This window comes from Galleria mellonella, unplaced genomic scaffold (genome assembly GCF_026898425.1).
Source record: "Galleria mellonella isolate WM207_F2 unplaced genomic scaffold, CSIRO_AGI_GalMel_v1 utg537, whole genome shotgun sequence".
Taxonomy (NCBI): domain Eukaryota; kingdom Metazoa; phylum Arthropoda; class Insecta; order Lepidoptera; family Pyralidae; genus Galleria; species Galleria mellonella.
Genome location: NW_026442112.1, coordinates 2244623 through 2271923, shown reverse-complemented (window position 1 = coordinate 2271923; position 27301 = coordinate 2244623). Strand labels below are relative to the sequence as shown.

At 37.6% G+C, this 27301-nt stretch overlaps 1 protein-coding gene across 1 annotated transcript; it reads left to right on the top strand.

The window, feature by feature from the left end:
* Positions 1 to 43: 43 nt before the first annotated feature.
* Positions 44 to 26360, top strand: LOC113517191 (WD repeat-containing protein 26). Its single transcript, XM_052898684.1, has 11 exons — positions 44 to 714; positions 10542 to 10713; positions 11413 to 11646; positions 13192 to 13422; positions 14472 to 14605; positions 15910 to 16027; positions 16430 to 16558; positions 17421 to 17557; positions 18220 to 18320; positions 19475 to 19590; positions 20211 to 26360. Exons 1-11 carry the CDS (start codon positions 554 to 556, stop codon positions 20418 to 20420), a joined length of 1743 nt encoding a protein of 580 aa, XP_052754644.1. The 5' UTR covers positions 44 to 553; the 3' UTR covers positions 20421 to 26360.
* The last annotated feature ends 941 nt before the right edge of the window (positions 26361 to 27301 follow it).

Here is a 27301-nt window from a genome sequence, read left to right as displayed (position 1 = left end):
TTTATTTTTGAGGTCATTACATTAGAATACGATTTCGCCCGATGTGCAACCGAACGAAACACGAACAAGAACGTCATCCGAAACGTAACTAAAGAAAGAAGGGCGATGTTGTACTAGCGAAGAAAGACAGCTGTCGTTTCGTTTTCAGCTGATTTTTGTGTACGATTATCACTATCATCCATTGACTGTCCACTGAGGCGTTTCGTAACAGCTTAAGGCTCCCGAGTATCTCCATCGCGCGTGATAGAGAACGAGGAGCATTAAAGGACGATATCGGGGAAGCATCGGGTCATAGCAACGAACAAAGGGAGATGGTCCATTGAGTACGGGTGGTGCGTAGCGGGCGGCCGTGACGTCACAAGGCCGCGACGTCGAGGCCGATGCGGCGGGTGCGCTTGTGATCTCGGCGCTCCGGGCAGCGCGGAGAGCGCGAGCAGCGCGGCGAGAAGTCGGAGGCAGCCTGGCCTCCAGTGACTCGGGCGACGAGGGCGCCGGGCACCGGCCGCCGCGCAAGCGGACCCGCAGGCTGTCGCCGCCGGCCCGGCCCGCGGCCATGCACCAGCCCTGCGCCAACGGCGCGCCGCCCCCGGTGCACCTCAACGGCGACGCCATCGCGCGTAACGGCGACCTGCCGCCGCCCGGTCCGCGCATGGGGCAGACCGACCAAGAGATCGTGCGCCTCATCGGCCAGCACCTCGTGTCCATTGGACTTGAGTGAGTACCCACTTTATAGTTTTACCTTGTTACCTGTTCCTATCAATATAAATGATCTAATTGTTTTCTGAATCAGTGTAGATTAGTCTAGATCAGTCTAGATCTATGCAGAATGACACACTAATAAGGATAAGTGCAAAAATACCCAGTCAAATGAGCAAATCGGAGTTTGTCCTGACAGGTAATCTGTCAGTGTAAACAATAATAGTGTAACAGTGCAAGCGAAGTGGCTATTCTGTTTTCATTTAAAAAAAAACAACATTACTATGTACTCATTACCATTACTACCTTATACTTGCAACTTCATTCAAATAATAAGGATATGATCACTGATCGGAATAAAAAGTAGTCAATATGCTTCTCCATCCCATATAGTACAACAAGTCTATTCCAAATTTCATAGTGATTGTTTTAACTGTTAAAAAGCTATAAGGTAACAAACAAACAAACTCACACATAACATTTATAATATTAGCAAGGATTGCATATACTGGAATAACAAAACTTATTCCCCCAGGTTACGGCATTACTACTCTACTTGGGGCTACTCATTTAGTAACTTACATTTCTTTTTATATGCACATTCAAATTTCCTGTGTTACATATTTCTGAATGATGCCTACCTACAAAATATTTATAATCACAAAGATTTTTATTATTTTGCTAATTATGTTCTGACTGTCTGTGATAGATTTTTTAAAAAAGGAATACTATTTAAGTTCACAATGTTGTTAAATATAATTTAACACAGATTTTTTATTTAAAATTAATAATAATATTAGTTATATCTATGAATCGTGTTGATTCCTAAAATGTACACTGTATGTCCAGGACTTAAAACATACTGTCCTCTCACCACCCTGTGGTATTCCCTTTTATCAAATTTCCTTTGTAAAGTGTGTCTTCATTCTTTCTGGGAATTTGTGTGTGGGAACAGCTATTGTGCAATATGTATTGGTATGTTGTAGTATGGTTTGGAAGGGGTTTGCACCCTTAACATGCTAATAATAATTTGTTTACAATATCTGTTATGATTTAATTGACTGTAAACAATGACTGGGAAAATAAAGATACTAAAATAAATATTCTGAACTGTGTAGAAATATTAGTTGTCTATGGATTTATCTACTTGAGTTTGTATAAAAAATTGTCTGTGTGTTATCTAGGGTTTGTATATTTGTGTACCAAGGGTCATCAGCTGTTTACCATAGCAGTAACAACTGTCAAAATATGTTTACAAGCATTCCCTTTTATAATATTAGTAAAAATAAACTTATATTTCATGAATAACATTAAAAAATCACTAAGGAGGGTTGTTTTAGTAGATAACTCCTTGATCAGGGGGGAAAGGGATTGTTAGTAATGGAGACTGAGAATCCCATTGCTAGCAATATACCCAACTAGGTCGACCTCCTCGCGGTTCTCCCTGGAAACTATCATGGCTAATTTCTGATGAATTCATCATGATGGGCTAACTGGCCTGTTTTCATTCTCATCTATCACCCTTCACTGGTGCTCCGCCAGCATATCAAGTTAGCGCAGGCGGGGTTACCATACCATTTACATCCATCAAAAAAAAACCCTTTAATCAATGTAATTTGACCATGATTTTAGGATTATGAATAGATAGATAGATAGATAATTTAATTGTATTACTTACAGCACACAACAACAGATATTATTGCACAGTGAAAAAAAAAGAAAATACATACACAAAAAATAAAAACAAAATGCACAAAATAAGTAACAATTTTTCCTTTCATGTGTGTGCCACAGTAACACAGAATGGTCACAACTCAGCTTATTGCTTTGCTCTCAAAAGAGCAAAACACTGATATTCTATATATATATATATATTATCGATTAAGACCTTTGCATAGAAATACTGAGAACTTAACAATTTAATTTTGAACAGTGAATATTTATTCTGTAAGTTAATTAGCTTTTTACTCACTACTTCATTACATATGGATAACAGAACTTGGAAAACTAATAAAATGGATCTCTTCTAGATGGTGTATCAAGATAAAATATATGCCACATTTTAAGCTAGACATTCAGGAACACAATTGTGAAAACTGCATCCAATTTGATATAGCAGTTTCCGCATGACACCATAATAAGATACCCCATATCAATTTATCTTAATTATACAACTAGTGTAGTTACAATTTTATAATTTTAGTAAGACTATTATTATTATAACTATTTAATATTTTGTCTTTATCTTTTTTAAATATAAAAATCATGTGTCATAATTTTATCTTCCTATTTTTTCTTTTCTCATAACTTAAAACTCTAAATGGAAGCTACTGGGGGGAAAAGGATTATTAGTGATGGGGTCAAATAGCCCTATTACTAGCAATATACCCTGTCAGGTCGACCCCCACGTGGTTCCCCCTGGAAACCATCGTGACTAATTCTAGTTTAATTCGTCAGGATGGGCTAACTGATCTACTTTCATCTTCATCTGTCATCCCTCACTGCCCTGCCCCACCAGTGTATACCAATAGCGCAGACGGAGTCACCATACCATTATCACTCATTAAAAAAAAAAACGAAGCTACTCAAATGGATTTTAATTAATCTTTGTAAACATTATAAACTAAATTTTTGCCTGATAAACTTTTCATATGGGTGGATTTTAGTAGTGGAAAAATCAATTAAATAGGCCACTTTTATCAAATAACAATTTAATAGTTAGACCTTTAGTAATATAACTGTGAAAACTACATCTAATTTGATGTAGTAGTTTTAATGTGATTCCAGAACAAACATACAAATACAAATGTCTTTATTGTGGATCATAGGTCAAATTAAGGTATTACATCAGTTAAATAGTATCTCTATGTCCTGCTATATAATATATGGAACAATTATAAATAAAGTACATCCATTATTTAACAGTATATAAAACAACATTTAAAATTATATAGTGAAACAATAGTACATTACTGCAGCAGCCAGCAACTGAGGCATTGATGGACGAACGTGCAAATGTGGGCCGAAGCGTAGCCGAGGCACACATATGTGAGTACATGCCTCACCTTAAGAGACGGGCTAGTATTTATTCTAACAAGGAAAAAATTATGCTGTAGACAGTGGTAGGGGTTAACATAGCAAAACAATGCTTGCTGGGACATATAGTTTTTTTTAATGGATGATAATGGAATGGTATGGGCCTGTGCTATCGATATATATATATATATATATATATATATATATATAACACTGGCTACACTATATATATATATATATATATAATATAATATAATATAATATATTTATATATATATATATTTTGCTTACAAAAAAGTAATTTCAAAAAGACAAAAATAATGTGGGACTGATATGGGAATATACTCTGTTAATTGCTCTTTATCAAAATCTGTTAAAAATTAAAGTTGTTATTTAATTGTTTTGAATAATATATTTGGCATATAATGGTCGTATGGCATTAAGCTCGCCATTTGTACAAAGTTTTATTGTGCAATAAAGAATAAATAAATAAATAAATTATATTACATACTTTGTATGCATTAACATATTCAATGTGAGACAATGAATTCTACTTAAATATTCTATTTAAATATTATGCTTCAATGTATTAAATTTTTTCAGCTTAGATATTCTGTTATGTCATATCCATACAGAAAATAAATTTAAATACATTTTGGCAGTCATAATACCAAGCTTTTGTGTCTGTGAATATAACTTTATCCACAAACATCCATCTGCCCTGAAAAATTTATATGGAGAACTTAAAAAAAAATATCTCTCATGTATGAGGCATTTTTATATGGATGCTAATAGAATGGTGTCTTTGCCTGCACTGGGGATATAAAAATGGTGGGTTACCAGTAGAACTACCCTTAAGGAGGAGAGGGATGCAGTTGAGATATAAGAAAGGCACAAAGGTTTATGTGAGGTGACACAGGACACATGCATTGATAAAGTATCACTTCAAATTCGTATGTGAATGATGCTAGTTGAGGATGAAATAAATTAATTAAATAAATAAATTATAAATAATAAATAAATAAATTAATTATGATGAGGTAAATTAATTGATGGGCCATCAATTAATTTACCACAACAGTGTCCAGATTTCCCTATTTACTTTTTTCCCATTCTTTTTTTACCAACTTCCTTTACTCATTCTGTTTTTTTTCCTTTCCTGAATAACACTAACAATTGCCTTCATAAGGGAAGTCAACGTCAGCCTGGCGATTGGTCCTGAAATCAAAAGCCAAATTATTAAAATCATTTGCTGACTCCAAAATTAGGATAAGGGCAGTAAGATGATGATGATGATGAGTTTCCAGTAGAAGCTTTGTGAAGGTAGACATGACAGGATATATTGGCCTCTAGTTCTCTTCCTGACAGTCTCTCTCCCATACATGAAGCTAGCATAGTCGCCTAGTTATTTTAGTTAGGAGTCTATTTTTTTTTTAGTCGAAGTAACTACACAATACCCATGAAAAACAAGACAGTTTGATCTATGATCAAAATAAGTGTTTAATTTAATTTTTTTGAAGTATCTAATGTGAAGCAATGATATTATTTTCAATTAAACTTATAATTATACCTTTGTTGGAAATGTATATGTAAACAGATTATTATTTGACCAACTGATAATTGATGGGGAATTAATGTTTTCAAATGGTATTGATAATGTTGCAAGAAATCAGTAGGTTTAACAAGTAAATGCAGTTGGCTCATAGGTACCTTTTTATTGCTTTTCAAACAAAATAAAGTTATTTGTATTTGTTGTCTATTAGATTTTATATTCAGCAGTGGATAATTCACGGCTAAAATGATGATTAAGGTTTTTTTATGAAACTTAGAATGGTAAACAAGTTGACGGGTGGGCCGTCAACTCAACTTGTTTGATGGAAAGTGGTAACCGTCGCCTATATACATGGACAGTACCATGGACATAACAGAGTATACTGTTTTGTGAATGATACCATTCATGTGTTGCCATTTCTGAGGACTTAGGTGTTATTCCTCTGTACCCTGCATTCCAGAACAAATTTGGACATAACAGAGTATACTGTTTTGTGAATGATACCATTCATCCATTTCTGAGGACTTACCTCTTCAAATTTACCGAAACACAGCCAGGCAAACACAACTGTTTCACGGTTGAAACATGAATGGGACAGAGGTACCAAGCAAACAACTTTTGTACAAAGTCTGGTACAAATATCTTAAGTTTAAATGGATTCTTCATGTTAACAGAGTATAGGTACATAATATATTGTACACTATTTAATCTTGATTGGCTTGAGAGGTTGACTCTTACCATTATTGTGATATGACTGATAATATTAACATTGTAAGATAGTAGGTTGTTACATCTGTAACGTATATATCCTAGCTGTTCGCGTTATTTTTTTAAATGAATTAAAATGGTATGCTACAGTCATTGTTATCAGTTTTTTTTTGGCGGGGTATCGGCGTAGGAAGGTTTACCAGAGGGAGGCTTTGTACAAAAGTCGATTGCTTGGGCACCTCTGTCCCATTCGTGTTTCAACCGTGAAGCAGTTGTGTTTGCATGGCTGTGTTTCGGTTTGAAGGGTGGGTTATGGCGTGAATTTACAGGGTACAGAGGAATAACATCCGAGTCCTCAGGAATGGCAACGTATGGGGGATATCATGGGTGAAACAGTATACTCTGTTATGTCCATGGTACTGCTCATGTCTAAAGGCGACGGTTACCACTTTCCATCAGGTGGGCCGTCAGCTTGTTTGCCATTCTAAGTTGTATAAAAAAAAGGTAGGTGAGAAAGAAGTCAGATCAGTTAGCCTATTGTGATGAATTCACCGGGAATTAAATATGGCGTCCACTTTGATCATTCCAGTTTACGTGTATTGAGTAAGTCCTCATTACTAATAGCACTGATACGGGTTACCGAGGCTCGTGCTGAAAATCAGCGCTGTAGTGCCCCTGACACTACAGCAAAATGCTGAGCACGCATCTCATTTTGCAGGTATTGCGACGCACACACACACTCATTTTGGATGAAACTGTTATAATATGCATTTTTTTTTTAATTTTCTTTATTTTTATTTTGTAGTTTTCTGTTTCTTTATTATAATTCTTAATATTTTTTTACTCCGTATGTGGGTGTAGTCGTATATTTTTGTAAAATAAAGTTTCGTTCTTTTTTTTTTTAATAATTTTAAATTTGTTGATTCTACAAAACTCCATTCATCGGTTGCTTTTACTTGTGGCTTGAAGAAGCTGCTTTTTGTGGAGCAAAAAGTAGAGTCATTTGTGAACTTAGGTTAAGAATGTAACTTTGGTCTACCTAAGTTGACGAATGACAATTGCATTGCAAATGACAATGCGTTTAATTAGGTACCTCGCGGTCACGTAGATGGCGTCAGTGTCACGAGTGCGTCCCAACTCATTACGAAATATCTGCGTAATCGCTACTTAAGTGTTACAAAATTGCTATTTAATCACGTCACAATAAATGCGATGTATGTATCCGTCCCGTCACGGTACCTAAATTCGCCTGCTCAATTGGGTCGATGCCGTGTGGTCCCGGCATAGAATGAGCCACACCTTCCATTCGTTGTGTTATAAGAAGGGATTAAGGGAACTTAATGGTCGAGAGATGGGCAGCAGCGTCATTCCTAAAACTTCAGCAAAAGCTAAACTGCGGTTGCTAATCCGCCCGTCAAGTGTGGTAATTATTGGCAAAAGGAATGTTCCCGTTCTTTATGGTAGTCTATAGAGAAGGTTTACTTTTAGCAGTGGACAGATAACGGCTGATACGATGATCGTGATTGGATCAGATATTCCACACTGGTACTCCACCAGTATATACCAATAGCGCTTCGAAGTTGACCATTCGATTTTTAAACGATTTTCGAATGAAGACTTCATTTGAAAATCGTTCAATTCGTATATTTTTTTTTTTGTATGCTAATAATTTTTATTTCAGCCAGTATAACACGTAGTTAAGTCGCCAGTATTTGTCTGGCGAGACTCAATAGAATATTTATACTTACTCTTTGGATAATTAACCGCGAACGATAGGGTAAATGACCTGACTAACTGATGCAGTGAGTCTAATATCTGTCACCAGTGTTTTTTTTTTTAGCAAGACAAAGAATTTGAAATTTGCATGTTTTCTAATTAAAATAGATAGGAATTAATGCGAGAATTTAGTTAAAATATGATAATTTACATGGATCATTATGGTCGTGAGCTGACTAATGTGAACTGATGACTGAGGAATTTTGTCACTGTGAATATAGAATCATGTCTACATTTATAAGTTTACGCTGACGGGGCGCCAGTCAGCGATGATTGTCAGAATGAAGACAAGTCATTTAATGGGTCACCATCGTCACAAATTCGTAAGAAATCAACCACAATGGTTCCCAGTAGTTATCGCGTGGAAGTCGACGTGATAAAGTATTTAACAACAATTCTCTCCCTCAGGATCCCATCGTATCAGCCGTTACCTGTCCATTGTTGAATTTAGGCTTCCCCAATAAAGGGAGTTTATCCAGCAGTTGTCACGATTGGCAGGTCGGTTGGCAACCGCAGTCAGGTTTTGTTGATATTTTAAGAGGGATACTGCTGTTCATCCCAAATAGACAAAAGAAATTTTTAAACATTATTGTTTTGCCTTCCATTGCTCTTATGAAGCCCATTCATATCAGTTTTTTTAAATATCTCCCAAGTACAGAGGTCGTCTAATTATAATTTTATTATATTAACAAGACACAGGGGATAAAAGAACGCAAACAATAAATACACTATTATGAATACGCGAGTGTCTTGGACGTTTGTAAATATGAAAAACAAAAGCCGAGCACAATGCTGCGGTCATTCCACTATGTAGGAACATTTGTATGCCAACTTTCAGCTAATAAGTTTCCATTCGTTGATTAAATCGTTATTTTGATGGTAAAAATAACTTATATTTAGTACAAAAACAATCTGAAGTTGAATGCTCGAAGTTTTTTTTTATAACACACGGGGCAAACGAGCATGCGGCTTACCTGATGGTAAGTGACTACCGCCGCCCACGATGACCCGCAATAGCAGAGGCATTGCAGGTGTCCTCCAAAAGAACCATTAATTTAATTTTTTTCTATTTATTTACACACAATTTTATTCTTTTACATGTAATAATATACGTATTTTACTAGACTATTAGTCGAGCCGCCAAAAAGTAAATAATTAAATTGTGTTCCACAAAAAGCAGACTTCATTTGTGACAAAACCAGTTATTTTGATTTAAAAACTAAACTACTACAAAATTCATATTTTTTTTTTTTTATGGGACCAATCCAAATCGATTGACTACTGTCGGAGTTGAGGAAACATCCATTAAAAAAAACACAACTTAATTGTGAATCTCCTTCCTTTTTTAAGGTTTACTACTATCGGAGTTATGAGGCAATATCCATTTAAAAAGCCGCTCAAGTGGGAGTCAGACTCGCGCAACGAGGGTTCCCTACAAAATCATTAAGTTTTTTTTTTTGTGAAATGACCGCAAATTTACCGTATGCGGATATTTTCCTTTATTTCTGCTACATGACATTGCTTCTTCCCAAATTTCATAACTCTAGGTAAACGGGAAGTTCTCTATAGGTTTCGATTCTCTTTGCGAATGTCAAAATATGCGATATAAATGGAACATAAACGGCCGTACCTTTTGATTGCGTCAATTTAGAAGCTTGATTTTTCATTGCTTTAAGAGATTGCAGATCTGAGTATATCTTTTATATTAATTTGATACTTTGACGCGTTCCTAAGAAAAAGGGTTTTGATAGATAGACGCACGGACAACGAAGTGATTCTATAATGGTTCTATTTTTTTCTTTGGGTGTACGGAATCCTAAAACTATACAATCGAATTGTGAACCTCCTATTTTTTGAAGTAAACTGGAAACAAACTCACTCAAGTTTCATATTACTATAGATGACTTGATACATTATTTGTTTCATATGATAATATATCTATTTCGCGATTGATGATTAACGCTTCAAACATAAAGTTGTGTATTTGGCACCTTTCTTTACGTCGCCACGTGACGCGAATTCACATGCTAAAACGTCTCATCTTACAAAATGAATATTTATCTATTTGGTTTAAAATAAAGTCTTGATAATTAGTTTTATATTTAATCTACTTTTATTTTATTATTAATTATTTGGAATGTGGACACATAGAAACAGTCCCTAAATGAAATTAGTAACAAATAGAAACTTACAATCAATTGTTTTTTTTTATGCAGTTTAAAATGGCAAACAAGCTGACGGTCCACCTGATGGAAAGTATTTTTTTTTTATACAAATTAGAATGGCAAACAAGCTGACGGTCCACCTGATGGAAAGTGGTAACCATCGCCTATAGACGTCCATGGACATAGACATGACCAGTACCATCAGGACAATATCAGAAACACAGCCATGAAAACACAGCTGCTTCACGGTTGAAAAGTGGTAACCGTCGTCGACATGTCGATAGACATGACCAGTACCATGGACAACAGAGTATACTGGGTTGTGCACCAGTAAGTGATGATAGGTGAGAATGAAAACAAGTCAGTTAGCTCATCGTGATGAATACATCTGGAATTTAAGCACAATGGTTTCCAGAGGGGACCATGTGGAGGTTGACCTGACAGGGTATACTTTTTTAATAGATTTATCAGAGGAAGACGTACAAAAGTAGTTTGCTTGGTCACCTCTGTCCCATTCGTGTTTCAATGCAAGCATTTATGTTTGCATGGCTGTGTTTCGGTATGAAGGTACACAGAATGACATCCGATTGTTACGTTGTTTGTCACAGACGCAGCGCGGCGCTGCTCATGGAGGAGTCGGGGCTGCACCTGGAGCACCCGGCAGCGGCCACGTTCCGTCAGCACGTGCTCGCCGGCGACTGGGTGAAAGCCGACCATGACCTGCGCGCGCTGCACGACCTGCTGCGAGACTCGCCCAACGTCGACCCCCACAACCTCGCTGTTAGTAAACTTTTTAAATAATTTGTAAAAGCAAATAAGCTTATGGACCGTCTGGTGGAAAAGTGGTAGCTGTCATTACATATATTAATACCTTTCTGCCAAACATGCCTGTTTACGCGTTTCCACCTTGACGACAATCGTGCTCGCGGGTCTCGAAGTCGAGCGCGAGCGCTGCGCCTGCTGGCCCGGCCGGTGATTGTTCCTCACTCCAGCAATGCACATATTCTAAGACGCGCGCTGTCATATTAAATTTGAAGAAATTATTAGGTCCTTGTCATTGGTCCTTCGAGCCGGATGGCGGAAGATACTGCAATGAGAATAACAAATATAAATAACAATAATTCTGTGATACCAATGTTGTCATCCTTAAGAACTAGCGAATTACGTCTCCATTCAGAGCGTCATTACCTAGTCTTGTTTGCTTAGTATAAAATCTCGTGTCACAATATTTAAAATACAGTGTTTGTTCACATGAATGTGCGAAATTTGAAATTTGTGAATTGCTATGTTTACCTCGACTTCAGAAATAGGATAATTTTTATACTGATAGAAAAAATGGGCTCAATAGAAGGCGGTAGGAAGCAAAACAACGTAAGCTGAGTGAACTATTGTTATATAAAGTATTTAGTATAGTTGGAGAGTTGTCGTCAAAATGAACATGCCCGTGGTTGAAATGCTGACCGCGCATCTGGTTGTCAGGAGATGAAATTCGTGGTGCTGGAGCAGAAGTACCTGGAGCACCTGGAGGCGGGGCGCGTGCTGGACGCGCTACACGTGCTACGCAACGAGCTGACGCCGCTGCAGCACGACACGCCGCGCGTGCACCGCCTGTCCGCGCTCATGATGTGCGCCGACGCCGCCGAGTTACATGCGCGCGCCGCCTGGCCCGGCGCCGGCCCGCGCTCGCGTGCAGCCGTGCTCGCGCGCGTGCAGGTAGTGTCATAGCTATAGGGCTTTTATAGCGTTCCAAACTAGTCTGGTATTCTTGGAATTTAAAACTTGAGTAAAGCTGACATAAATAATAACAAAATGGAACATTTTCTAACCCATAAACTCACAAAGTAATATTTTCAGAATGTAATTTGATAATGTTCTTTCTACAATTTTTGATTCTTTGAATGAATTCTATCACTTTTTTTCCCTCAATTAATATTCAGTCAGGTTCATATGAAAAGTGATTCTACCGGTTGCGAATTCAGTCGTGTTACCTATAAATTAAATAGGCAGTACTGCCTTTAGAGAGCGGGCAGGGGGGCGGTCCTGGGACGCTCCGCGGCGTCGAAATTATTTATTGATTTAAGAAAGGCCTTATAGGATTAATAAAGGCATTTAGTCGCATTAAATTCGACTTTCGTGTAAACAGCGCGTATCCCTGATGACTTCTTTTTTTCCCGTTGTTGATGGGCGCCATCAGAAATTTGCCCAGAGGCGCCAGGTACTCTTATACCGGTCCCGCAGCAGGTTCATATTTTCATGCAATAAAATTAAGATTAAATTGATCAGAGCTTCTAGACAAGTGGCTAGCGAATTCGTCGTTGGAATCGATATCGCTAGCGAGTCCGTGAGTTGGAATGAGTCATCCGGCGTTGCTATCTCATTCTGTTTCACGGACTCACTAGCGATGTCGATTTTTTTTTTTTTACAACACGGGGCAAACGAGCATGCGGCTCACCTGATGGTAAGTGACTACCGCCGCCCATGGTCACCCACAACACCTACGGCATTGCAGGTGTGCTGCCGGCCTTTTAAAAAGGAATATGCTCTTTTCTTGAAGGTTATGTTGTCGTATCGGTTCGGAAATACTGCTGCTGGAAGTTGATTCCAAAGAGTGGTTGTGCGTGGGAGAAAGTGCCTTGAAAAACGCACGGTGGAGGACCGCCACTCGTCCAGATGGTTGGGATGAAATTTTAGTTTATGGCGGGTTTGCACGATGGTGAAAATCTGCAGAAGGTATCAATCCGAACAATTCTTCAGAGCACTCCCCGTGATAAATTCGGTAGAAGATGCACAGAGATGCAACATCTCTACGCAGTTTCAGTGGGTCGAGCCGGACAGTAAGACGCCGATCGTCAACAATTCGAGCTGCCCGACTTTGAATGCGGTCTAACGGAAGGAGTTGGTACTGTGGCGCTCCTGCCCACAGGTGAGAACAGTATTCCATGTGTGGCCTCACTTGAGCTTTATATAGTTTCAGGCGGTTTTCTGGCGTGAAATACCGTCTCACCTTATTGAGTACCCCCAACTTTTTGGAATTGGAATGGATTTCATTGACGAATTCGCTTGCTACTTGTCTAGAGGGCCAGATGTTAAATAGACTTTATGGTGATATCTGTTCGACTTTATTTGATCTGAATCTAACTCGATTGCATTAAAAGTCAGCTTAGAGGTGTCCGCGTTACATGTCCGCGATGAGTAGTGAGTGATGAGTAGTGCGACGGCGTGGGGGCCGCTGAGTGAAGACGTGCGCGCGGTGTGCAGGCGGTGCTGCCGCCGGCGCTGATGATGGCGCCGGGGCGGCTGCGCGCGCTGCTGGCGCAGGCGGCGGCGCAGCAGGCGGCGCGCTGCCGCTTCCACGCCGCGCCGCGCCCCGCGCCGCCGCCGCCCGCCGCGCTCGGCGCCGCGCCGCCGCCCGCCGACCACCACATCCCCTTCACGCTGCTCGCCGATCATCAGTGCTCCGCCGACAACTTCCCCATACACTCGCTACAGGTGAGTGTGTCCGCTATTACTTTACATGTCAAATGCTAATATATATGTACTAGCTAAATCCCGCGACACTGCCCGCGTAAATCAGTGTTTAAAGTATCCTGGGTGCTAAGTTTAGATAAAACATATCTGTATAATAAAATTCATTCAAATCAATTCAGTGGTTTTTGCGTGAAAGGGTAATATCCACCCATCCGGTGAGAAAGGGATTGTTAGTGATGGAGACTGAGAATCCCATTGCTAGCAATATACCCAAACAGGTCGACCGCCTCGCGGTTCTCCCTGGAAACTATCATGGTTAATTTCTGGTGAATTCATCATGATGGTCTAACTAGCCTTTTTTCATTCCCATCTATCACCATTCACTGGTGCTCCGCCAGCGTATCCCGTTAGCGCAGGCGGGGTTACCATACTATTTTCACCCTTCAAAAAAAAAATATTTAGTTTTTAAATTAAAATTACTGATTTTATCATAATTGAAATTGATTTTTTGTGGGACACAGTCTTTAATTGTTTTAAAGGAATAATAAGTGACTTCTGTCAGTAAAACTGTCAGTAAAAACCGCCTGTAAAATGGATTGCTCAGAGGAATTGTTCAATATGATGTCCACAGCCACTTTCTACCATCGTACGGCTCGCCATCGATAGGGAGTTCATCCTCATGTCCTACAGCCTCAATGGTCGCGTACTGCGCGGTTTCAGAGATGTTTCCTCCCACGAATTGGGAATGAGGTTGTGGAATCCCTGCTGATGTTTTTCCAAGAGACTACAGCATGGGGTTCTTCAAAAGGGGGGTAAAGAGGTTTCTTCAGGGTCGGCAATACACGCGTAATACCTCTGGTATTGCAGGTGTTCATAGGCTACGGTAACCACTTACCATCAGGTGGGCCGTATGCTTGTTTGCCACCTCAGTGGTATAAAAAAAAAACTAGACAATTTATCCCAAAAAAATAATGGTAAAGAAACGAGAAACATTTAAATTTGTCGCCATTATATAATGTATTTGTGTTAATCTTCTTTGCAATATGTTAAATAAATATTTTGTATTGTAGGTGTTAAATGAACACTGCGACGAGGTGTGGTACTGCAAATGGTCACCAGATGGCACTAAGCTCGCGTCCGGCTCCAAGGACAATACCGTCATGATATGGGACTTCGATCCCGCCGCTAAAAGACTCTCCTTCAGGTAGGTTTTTCAGTTATTTAAATAAACCAGCTACTTATTTCTATTGGAGGGTAAATTAAATTTATCAGTAAAATAATAATAATAATTCAAATCCATTTAATGCTCTCTCATTTAACTATTTTGTTAGTAGTAGACTGAAAATTAAGTAAGTAAAAAAAGGTTATAACTTAATGTACCTGACAATATATAAGTAATATATATCTATCCATTTATTTTTATAGACTTAAAGACAACAATATATTTATTTATGTATATATTATGTATATTGTGTTGTGTGTAAGTATATGCATAGATGTAGGTGTGTATTTATGTATATGTATATGTGTTTTTGTACTATAAAATATAATCTAATTAATTTAATTTTGGCTGTTTAAAAATTGTACACTGCTGTATCCGCTGACATTGATGCTCCTTTCCACTTTGGGTTTGCTGTAAGAAAACTATCAGAGTTAAGCTCGCCTTTGTACTTTTGATTACCTCTGTCATATTCTTATAACTGGTGTGTACAATAAAGAATTAAATAAATAAATAAATAATAAATTTATCTATGTGAACATCAAACTGAAAATGGTAAAACAGGAAATCGAGACATTCAGCAAAAATTATCAATCCAGATTGAATAGGCATAGGAATGAATTGGCTGCTTAATTACTAGTATTGTGAAGCATTCGTTTCTCTCGATTAAAAAGACACAGCATCCAAGGACTGGTAGAAAGGTTTACACACAGAGACTGAGAGCGGAGGGTCTACCATGAAATGTTTTCCGAAATTTCGGACTCAAACGAAATACAAATTTGATGTTAAAATTACATAACACATGCCGTTTGGAAATATTTAAAATGTTAAAATATTGTTCCTTTGGACTTTTATGATAGGATGTATGACGAACGAAATATTAAACTCCATTTATTGGTCCGATTTTGGTATAAACAAAAACAAGACATTGAATCCGAATTAGTTTCAAGCCATTTTTTATGTTCTTTTTTACAATTCTATTTTCAAATTATTTACAGAGCAATTTAGAAATTTGTATTTAATATCTAAATTGCTCTGTAATGGTATTAGGATTATATATTTCATCATCATCATATATATATATATATATATATATATATATATATATATATATATATATATATATATATATATATATATATATATATATATCCCTTGACCATATACTATCTTAGTCGCTTCTTACGACATCAGTGGGAAATGAAGGGATGGCCCATTCTATACCGGGACCATTCGATATTATATATTTATATCATTTTAATTAGATGGTGATTACATAATTATTGCAGAAAATCACTGGAGGGTCATACGTACGGCGTGTCGTACCTGGCGTGGAGTCCCGACGGCCGCTACCTCATCGCCGCCGGTCCGGAGAACTGTCCCGACCTTTGGATATGGAACATGGAGGTACTACCATGCTGATAAACCTTTTATTACCTTCCGTACCATTGGTGTATGATAGACATTATAGTCTTTTTCTTTAGAATGATTAAAGATTCATTTTTTACACTTGCATAAATGCATTGAAAAATGTGTATTATTTGTGACATTATTATTATCATTGATGACATTGTGACTGTTGTTGACATTGTGATCATTGGTGACAATGTGATCATTAGTGACAATGTGATCATTAGTGACATTGTGACCATTGGTGATATTTTGTTCATTGGTGACAATGTGATCATTAGTGACATTGTGACTGTGGGTGATAATATTCCATTAATGACAATGTAACCATAGGTGATAATGTGACCTTAGGTGACAGTGGGACCATTGGTGATAATGTGACCGTTGTTATGTTTGCAGACAGAGCAGTTGCACCAAAAAATGACTCAGTCACAAGAGGACTCGCTGACGGCGGTGGCGTGGCACGCTGGCAGCGATAAGTTCGTGTGCGGCGGCGGCAGCGGACAATTCTACCATTGCGGCCTCGATGTACGTATCACTTCTCACCTTGTTTAACTTGTGATTTTATAGTGCATTGCATTCAATTTTTTTTTCGTAAAGTATTTTTGTGGTATTTTCTTTTATACAACTTAGAATGGCAAACAAGCTGACGCTCTCCTGATGGAAAGTGGTAACCGTCGCCTATAGACATAAGCAGTACCATGGACATAACAGAGTATACTGTTTTGCCCAAGGTACTCCCCATGCGTTGCCATTCCTGAGTACTCAGGTGTTATTCCTCTCTAAATCTGTGAATTCACTGCCATATCCCACCCTTCGAACCGAAATACAGCCATGCAAACATAACTGCTTCACGGTAGAAACACGAATGGGATAGAGGTGCCCAAGCAAACGACTTTTGTACAGTCTCCCTCTAGGTATACCGGAACCACAGTATCGCCAAATACAACGATGTACAATACGCTTTAAATAGTGCTATTGTTATTAATTAAGCTTCAAAATTAATTTGAAAAAATTCTTAATTGAGAGGCAAATGTTAGACATTCCAGCAAGTTACCTCTATGTTCCATTTGTCTGCTAGATAGACTGTCATATCTGTCTGTTTACTGTATAGATAATCTGGTAGTATTATTTTATTGTTACCCTATTCCCTTTGGCCACAACACAATATCAGTGCTTTCCTCTTTTGAGGGCGAAGCAATAAACTGAGTTGTGACCATTTTGTATTGTTATGGTACACGCACAAAAGGAAAATTGTACTTGGCTTTGTTTTTTTTTTTAAATAATTTATCTTATCTCGCTTCTTATGTATATCTGTATATGTTATAATTTGTGTGCTGTAAGTAATGCAAATAAATTATCTATCAATCTAATTGCGTACTTGTTACAGGGAGTCGTGATCAACAGCTGGGACGGTGTCCGGGTCAATGCCCTGGCGTGTCGCGCCGACGGCCGCACCGTGCTGGCCGCCGACACTCATCACCGCGTCCGGGCGTACGACTTCAGCGACCTCACGGACCGTAACCTGTTAGTACTCGCAATACGTACACTCTCTCCACTCACACGCATCATCATATGTTATGATATCATCGTCATTAGCTGTTAATTTTTCATTGCTGAACATAGGTCTCTCTCTATTATGCTCCCCATAGACTGCCACGAGGAACTGACCCGTTCCTTTTCAGATTTAGATTCCTTATTTGCATTAAACATGGTTACATTAGATGTTCAGTTGTTTACACTTCGAGATACATGTTTCTCACCAAAATACTGGTATGAAAAAATTGATTAAAATACTATAAACGAGTCATGTACATAAAAGAGGTATGTCAAAATAAATTATTACTATCAGTGTGAATTAAATGTTCATTATTAATATTCTATCCAATAGTCCATTACTTTGACAGTCTTTTGTGAGACTCCAGTTTACAGGGGGGGGGGGGAGATTGTCCATCCATCGACTATTATACTTCCTTATTAGTCTTATGATATCGACGGAAAACGAAGGAATCGGCCCATTCTATACTGGGACCACATGGCTTGTATTATGATTTCAAGAATACAATTAAATAAAAAATAAAATAAATCACATTTCTAAATTTAAATAACATTTAAATCTTAATCTAATCTATATCGTTGAAATATCAGCAATGCAGTGGTGAGTAATGCAAAGGGGTGTAACGTTGCAGGATTCAAGAGGAACACGCGGTGATGGCGATGACGCTGAACGCCAACGACACGCTGCTACTGCTCAACGTCGCCAACCAAGGAGTCCACCTGTGGGACATACGTGAGTGCACAGTTGTATAATATCTCTAAATAGGTCTATAAATAGAGTTATATAATTCTAGAATATGTAATATTTAGTTTGCAGATTTTGTCACAACCAGGAAGAAACGCCACAGCACTTAATTTGTGGTTGTAGCCCATTCATAGATAAATGATTTATTTTCTTTGGAAAATACACTTTATATTTATTTATTTGTAGGATCACCAACATAAGATACAGTGAAACATTTCAATACAATACACTGGTGGATTAGATCCAACTGTTCTTACATTTATAGGCAACCACAGCATGCCTTGTGTTTGACAAACATTAAAATGGAATTAAATTATTAAATATTATGAAGAGATAAAAGACACTGCTACCAAATTCCTATCTACATTATCATCCTATCAGGAGTTAACTCTCTACTGCTGAACGTAAGCCTCTTCTTTATCCACGCTTGGCAGGCGGTTTGACAACCGCAGTTAGGCTTTGCAGATGTTTTAAGAGGGACGCTGCTACCTATCTCTCGTTCTCCCTTAGTCGCCTTTTACAACTCCCACAGGATAGAAAGGGCCTATTCTATGCCGAGGCCAAGTTCTATTTTCTAATACTACATTTTATCACTGATAGAAATTAGTAGCGAATTTTAAAAAAGGACGAGCACAAAAGATGGAAAGGTCGCGGTGTCACAGGTTTTTCCGACTGAAAAAGCTCTCTCAATAATAATAATACGTAATTCTATTAGAGATATTGTTAACTGGAAAGGGCAGTTTTTATTTCGAATCGCCACGTGATTTGAGATTGCGAATATTAACCCTTATAACCCTTATTATTAAAATTTAATGAAAGAAATCTTTGTTGTGTTGATGTCATTTACCCTTGTCTCTAAAAAAACTGTGTCTCCTCCAAAAATTATCCAATTTTAATATTTTTTTTACAGCAAGCTAAACAGCGACTGATTTCACGAGCGCTATTACGCTCGTGGCACTTTTAGTTGCAATGCGCACGAGCGCGATGGCGCTCGTCGGCATTTAAAGGGTTAAGCGTGAATGTCTACAATACCAAAAATGCTGTATCTGGAACTATATATAATAGTAATTTTCTAGCTTTCTTTATAGCGAGAGAGATTGCTTTACGGTGATTTTGTGTTGACTAGAACTTGTTACATACAGGTGCGCGTGCGCTGGTGCGACGGTTCCGCGGCCTCAGTCAGGGGCACTTCACCATCCACGCCTGTTTCGGTGGTGCACATCAGGACTTCATCGCTTCCGGCTCAGAAGACAACAAGGTATGAATTCTTCCATAATATTCAGTTTATACCAGCAGTGTTATGCATTTTTTTATACAAATAAGAATGGCAAACAAGCTGACGGCCCACCTGATGGAAAGTGGTAACCGAGTATACTGTTTCGCCTATGATACCCCCTATGCGTTGCCATTCCTGAGGACTCAGGTGTTATTCCACATGTACATATTTGTATTTGCGTGCCGAATGTTAATATATCTTACGATATTTTTATACAATAATAATTGTTCTTTAATGCTACATCTGATGGTTAATAAGCTAGCTCGCCTGATGGAACATGTTTACTATCACTTACCAGATATTTACCAGAGAGAGACTTTGTCGATTTTTGAAGTCGATTGCTTGCGTACCTCTGTCCCATTCGTGTTTTAACCGTGAAGCAGTTGTGTTTGTTTGGTTGTGTTTCGGTTTGAAGGCTGGGATATGGCGTGAATTTACTGGGTACATCCTTCTACCCAAAATATAAGCACGTAAATATGGAAAATGGATGGCGTTTGTATTTCCTTTAGAGTTACGGTAAATTTAATTACATAACATAGGGTATTTAAGCTTGAGAACTAGAAGATTGAAGTCACATTCTAAGTTACGGTAATATGTCACAGGTGTACATATGGCACATCAACGGTGAAGAGCCCATAGCCGTGATCACGGGTCACACGCGCTGCGTGAACGCGGTCGCTTGGAACCCGGTGCACCACGACATCATCGTGTCCGCCTCCGACGACTACTCGCTGCGGCTGTGGGGGCCGCGCGACCCCCGTGACCCGCGTGACCCCCGTGACCCGCGCGACCCCCGCGACCCCCGGCCCTAGCCCGCTGCCCCGCACGCGAGCTCGCACGCCGTCGTAAGCGACCATGCGCGGTCCCATGTGGTTACAAGCGACCTCACGCATCCACACGCGGCCACATTCGCCCAACTGAACTGAACGGCTTTAAGACCGGTTTACGATATAAAAAAAACACTAGTTTCAAGTACTTTAACTGATGAATATACGCAGAGATGACAGTAGTCACTTGAAAGCTACCGTTTACATGCATCTACTAACTCATTTAAATGCGAGTGTTTTAATCATGTAAACCGGGCGTTAGAACGTTACGACGTGAACAAATATATTGTATTGATTGAAATACACACCTGGTTGGTCAGTGCCCACAATTCAACGACGAATTTCCAATCTATCGAAAATGAACCTTATGTATATAGTAACAGTGACCAATTTCGGGTCTCCCCTCACTAGTAAAATGTAGTTTCTGATAAGGAATTTTAAATCACCAACCACAAAGCCAAAAATAATTGGGTTGGAAGCCACATTCACATTCATTCATATATTTGTGGATTGGGCATGATAATGTCACAAAAACCCGACTGGAAAACAACCGTTAAATTGCATCCCTCTTTATTTTAATACTACTCTATACCCTGTGGCCTTTTCAAATGGTCCTCCTATCCGTCAATAGGTCTACCATGAAACCTAATTCTGAAGTTCCGTGCCCAAATTAATGCGAAATGAAGAATTATGTTTTATTAGCTATAAACTTTACCATAAAGTATCCGAACCAAACAATATCGTACCTTATAGTATCCGAACGAACGAACCATTTTGATTGCATTTGTTTCTTTATTTTTTAACTTAATATTCTTAACCTACTTTCTTTTTACTTTCGCATTGCATAATTCATGGTTTATAAAAGACTGTAATTAACGCCATCGTTTGGGTAAATTATATTTTAAATCGTGTAAACCACAATATTGTTGTTCTCTTGGAAAAAATTTCGTATCAGGTAAGTTTTACGCAGTACGTCAAATATCTACATGTTCTCACACATAGACTCATCAGGAACATCGAAAAATATCTTTTTTTTTTTTTTACAGTCGGGTGAAATGTCAAAGTTTAGACTCTTGTTGATCGTCTCACAAACTCGTAACTTCGTTTATATCTGTTAATCTGTTAACTTCTACAATCTTAGTAGTGTAGTACTAAAGTGCTCTTAAATTCTTCTTTAGCTGAACCCAAAGATTTGTATTGATATTTTAGCTCTTTCTATGTCGCGTTATTGTCAATTGCCAACGATATGCCGTCTGGATGTGCGTTATAATTATTGTGCATTTGAGGATATGTGTGTATTCCTTGGATCATAAATTGATCTCAAATGAGAGAGTTATTTGCAGGTAGTGCGGTCGATTCTGAGGTACCTATCTGAAAATTTTCTCTATTATTATCTCTCTCTATTTTTGTCTCTATCTAATTGTGAAATTACTATTTTATGTATAATCTTTAAATGGAATTTACAATAATTTTAATTTGAACCTATTGGGAGTTTAGTACATATTGGTCCTTGGAGTAAAGATTTTGCTGTGCCACTGAATTTAAATTTAATACATTGAGTTAGAGAAACGATGCCTCAGAATCGACGCAATTGTCGAGGAATAAAAAAAATTTAGTCGATATCATACATTCACGTATCACTTGTGAGCTGATAGATTCCAAACTCAGATCCTGAGATGGTGATGTAGGACTCAGTTGATGCTGTCTCAAAATGGGTGTTGAGTTCAATTGAAATTTATTTTAGTGGTCCTATTATGCTGCCTAGCGGGCGACCATGGTCTAGAAAATTCCTTTCGCCCCCAGATAGTGCAGGCTCCCAAATAAGTAACACTATTATATTATTGTGAGTAAAAAACGCGACTATCTCCCTATATAAAGGAGTGATTACTTAATAAATTATAAGGTTTCTATAGGTCTAATTCTGATTTATTATTTATATTTAGACAGGACACAAGTATATGTTATTGTTACAGTCACCTCACGATGCCAGACGTAATGCAATCTAAAATACAATAATAATAAGGTTTCATTTTGAACTCTTATCGAAACGACTCCGACACTAAAAATCTGTTAATGACGAATTTGAAAATTCATAATGTTAAATCTTAGGACAAAACGAAAATATATTTCAGCATATAAATAATAATAACTGGATATATTTATAATATTATCAGTTGATATTTATACAGAATCGAGACACGTTAGTTCTCAGAAATGACAATGGATAATGGACACCATTGGCACCACACCATAATGCCTATGGTGTTATTTATCTCTGTATGCGATTACCATTTTATAGTTCTGCTTGATGCATTTAGTAATCAGAATTAGTTCTATAGCGTTAATCAAAAAGGTTAAAACCAAATAGTGAATAAAGAATTTGATACTTGTTAAAAATGTTATGTTTTTCGTCTCTGTCTTACCACTGGATGGCAGCGAGATGGAAGATCGATGCCCTTATCTAGATTTGGCCGTTTGCGTCTCTTTCTATCTAGCTATTAATTCGATTGACGTGTAAACGAGACGGAAGATACTACGGAAGATTACACATGATCAAATTTATAATGTGCATCCACTATTTTGGTTTTAAACTCCTTGGTGTTATTATAATTAAGGCGAATGTTGGTAGAAGTGTGGGCGTGTGATGGTCGCACAGCGGCGACCAGTCTATGCGTTGTGCAATTAGGTAAATGAACAAAATGGCTCGTCTACTATGAGAGTTTACCACGCATGACTGGCAACACCTGATTCAGCTGTGAAATTATCAAACACTGAACAATTTTACATATTTTTTCACAGGAATTTATTTTGAAGAAATTTTGTATTATCATAAATAAAACGTGAATTACGTAATAGAATCGTTATCAAACTGACATTCAAATTTCTGGTGAAAAAAAAAAACATTTGTAAACTTCAGAAGAAAAATGTGAATTATATATATATATATATATATATATATATTCAATTTTAATTTGTTGACTTAAGTTTAGACTTATAATTAATATTGTAGAACAAAATTGATTAAATTGAACATAACAATAATTTTTTTTTAATATTTAAGATTATTTTTTTGTTGTCAAAAATTGACAGTGTACGAGCTGCTAGAGTTTTTATATCAACGTTCTTAATTTGAATGGATGAGTGGAAAACTACTAGTAAATCTGCGATTAAAAATTAAAAAAAAAAGGTAATTACCGCCATTCTGTTCATTTGCAAATATAATAATGCTGTTTTATCATCTTATGTGTCGAAAATTGATTCTTAATTTGATTAATAAAACGGCCAGTATCAGTACTAACAGCATGGGCCACAGTATAGCGAATTATCGGCAATAAGTATTCCACATCTATAACTTAATATATCCGGCCAGTAGTAAAGCGAAAATAGTACTTATGTACTTGTTTACAAAGTGGAATATCTACTGAATTGCCCGCAATATGATTGATAAATAAAAGAGTGATTAAATTATTGTATATTTATAACACGAAACTTGTTCCGACGAGTTCATTGTAGGCATCATACGATATTTAGTTTATTTAAACTCGATTCGAACATGTACTTAGAACATTTAGACATAGAATACAGATCAAGCAGTTGCCTCACTAAATTGACCAGTTTCGAAAAAATATAAACCGAGCGTGCGGTCAATGCGGTCGATTTTGAAGCGTCAGTTCTCTAAACCTTTCTATAAAATTAAAATTTCAATATTACAGCAAAATCTTTATACTAAGGACCGATGTGAACTAAATTTCTAATAAATTCAATTAAAAATTATTGTAAGTTTAGTTTATTATGATCTATAATATAATCATCGTCATTATATCGGCCCTTAACCGTCCACTGCTGAACATAAGCTTTCCCCGTGGGGGGTTGTGACAGTAGTTGCCACGCTTTGCAGACGGATTGGCAACCGCAGTTAGGCTTTGGAGATGTTTTAAGAGGGACGCTGTTGCCCATCCCTCGCTCTCCCTTAGTCGCCTCTTACGACACCCACGGGGAAGATAGGGGTAGCCTGTTCTACGCCGGGACCATACGGCTGTAGTATAGTATTTTCGCGAAACTATTAAAAGTTTTTTTTTAAGACGGTTTATTGAATGGTGCTTCAGAATCGACCGCAATGTCTCTTTCTAACCGCTCATGCGAAGTGAGACAATTAGACCTTTAGAAAGAGTACTGGTTGCATGTCATTTTGTCTCTCTTTCTCTCTCTCTCTCTCTCTCTCACACACACACTTAACCATTCGTATGTACTTCACTGACATTAATTATTGTTATTGTTTAATATATTAAATACGATCAGCTCTGCGCAAGGAATATATCAAAATTTTTTTTTATTTGTTTAAATAAACTCAAAGACACAAGTGATAGTGCGTGCAATAGTGTGCTAGCAAAGTGCAATAATTCGGCCTCGCGCCGTAATAACTGAATGATGAATTCGTTGGAACGTAGTGAGGATTGACAACTGATTATATGAAATTTGGTCTACCCGACTAGGGCTACACGCGCCCGATGTCAACACAAAGTCGACCGCGAGCGGGGAGACGCGCGAGTGTAGCGCGTGCGTAAGTTAGTATAAGGCTAGCCGTAAGGTAGGGATGGAGTTCGTAAGTTAGGATCGTTGGTGTGTTGATTTTAATTAAAAAAAAATTAACGTTTTAACTCTATTAATGTTGGCGACTTCCATTGTTTTGAAAGCACCACTGTTATAAAACTCTCACAGATTTGAATGTTTAATATAGAAATTCGTATATTATTCTCATATGGCTCGGGAAAGTGAAATAGTAATAATATCTTAAAGTTTATTTGCCACAGATGCTAAATTACCTTTGTCTGTGTTCTGTGACGATGATTTGATTTTTTTAAATTTTTTCGTTGACACGACGTTGCCATTACTTCTGGAAAGTTCTCTTATAATATTACTGTTTAAATAAAAATATTTAAAACCTAAGAGGCTGTTCATATTATTACGTACGAAGTGAGTGCGATGTAAAATGATCCTTATGTTAGAACAGAACAAGGAGACTTTGTACAAAAGTCGATTGCTTGGGTAGCTTTGTCCTACTCGTGTTTCTACGTGAAGCAGTTGTGTTTGCATGGCTGTGTTTCGGTTTGATGGGTGGGATATGTCGTGAATTTACTGGGTAGGGAGGAATAACAACTGAGTACTCAGGAATGGCAACGCATGGGCGGTATCATGGGCGAAACAGTATACTCTGTTATGTCCATGGTACTGCTCCTGTCTATAGGCGACGGTTACCACTTTCCACCAGGTGGGCCGTCAGCTTGTTTGCCATTCTAAGTTGTATAAAAAGAGAAACACGACTTTCAAAGTATTCCAGGATTATTTTTATGTCACACCCGTTCGTTGTAATATGAACAGCACTTAATACTTGTGGTAGTCGATCGTTGCTAGTTCTCGATTCTGTAATGTCATAATTAAATGCACTTTTTAAAATTATTTGTATTTAAGAATGGATAGTATAGGAGTGCAATCGGCGCTCCCCGCCGCGCCGGACGCTAGATGTAACTATTTTTAAGTCTTCGGTTAAGTTAATTAAGAGGTAATTATAGCGAGCAGAGAATATTTTGTAGCGTAGTAGACCGCTCGCGGCTCTATTTTTGTACCGATCACAGAATCTCTCATCTGGTTGAACCGTAAGCCCGTTATACTTTGATATTGTTCTTGAATATGTGGGATTGGTCCTAATTGATATACCGAGTGGTAATCGGTTATGTCGTAAATGGAAGTGACAGAATTCGTGAAACTGGACAGTTTATACTAAGAAGCATAGATGGAATCTGAAAATGTATTTTTTAAATATTTCATATTTGTTTTATGGATGATAATGGAATGGTGACCCCGCCCGCGCTATCGGTATACACCGGCGGGGCACCAGTGAAGGATGATAAGTAAGAATAAAGTAAGTCAGTTAGCCCATCGTGACGGGGCAACCACGTGGAGGTCGACCTAATAAGGCATATTGCTAGCAATTGGGCTGTCAAACTCCATTGCTAACAATCCCTTTCCCCCCAAAATCTTTCATATTACACTCAATGTGACCAACATTACCAAATTATTACTACAAAGAAAAGTATCCAAAATTATTTTGAGATTCTAATTCTACTCCTTGGTTTAATGAATATCAGTGAGTTTCTTCTTAGTATATCCATTGCGACTGATCCTATAGTTTTTAAATTATAAAATTCGCTAATATCATGTTATGTGTGAAACAATATTGGTATAAGTTCTAATGCAACGCTAAATTCAATTGGTTATATCAAATTCATATATGTTCTATGTTATTTCGGTGATACTGCGTTACTTGCATAACAGTTTTCGCCACGTTTTACTTCTTCTATAACAATAATTTCTTCAAACACAGGGTTTGGTGTCTTTTGTTAAAGATTTCTTGTGTTACAAAATATGATAAAATTCACAAATTTTAAATGTGTCTGTACTATTAGTGAATTAACACAATGCCCTCTTTTGTTAATGTTATATTTATTTCTGTATCTTATTAAAGGCTTTAAGAAAACATCAAAATAATTTGTGTTTAGTGTTGCATTAGAATTAATAATAAAGTTTATAATTGTTGAACCGATATAGTAAATACCTAATGTTTTTTCTATACGCCATCTTCAGTACTTTATACTCGTATATTGAAAAGTATAACGCGCTGATGCAATCAAAGAACTCCGAGGCGACATGTATTCAGCGGGTCTACCATGAAATGAAATTCCGAAATTTCGGACTCAATTTCGTGTTTTTTTTTTTATACCAAAATCGGACCAATAAATGGAGTTTAACATTTCGTTCGTCATACATCCTATCATAAAAGTCAAAAGGAACAATATTTTAACATTTTT

Excerpts from the sequence above, each read along its gene's own strand:
- LOC113517191 (XM_052898684.1), top strand. The coding sequence starts at position 554 with ATGCACCAGCCCTGCGCCAACGGCGCGCCGCCCCCGGTGCACCTCAAC. Across the intron at positions 10,714-11,412 it reads TCGACCCCCACAACCTCGCT|GAGATGAAATTCGTGGTGCT; the intron begins GTTAGTAAACTT and ends TCTGGTTGTCAG. Across the intron at positions 18,321-19,474 it reads AGTCCACCTGTGGGACATAC|GTGCGCGTGCGCTGGTGCGA; the intron begins GTGAGTGCACAG and ends TGTTACATACAG.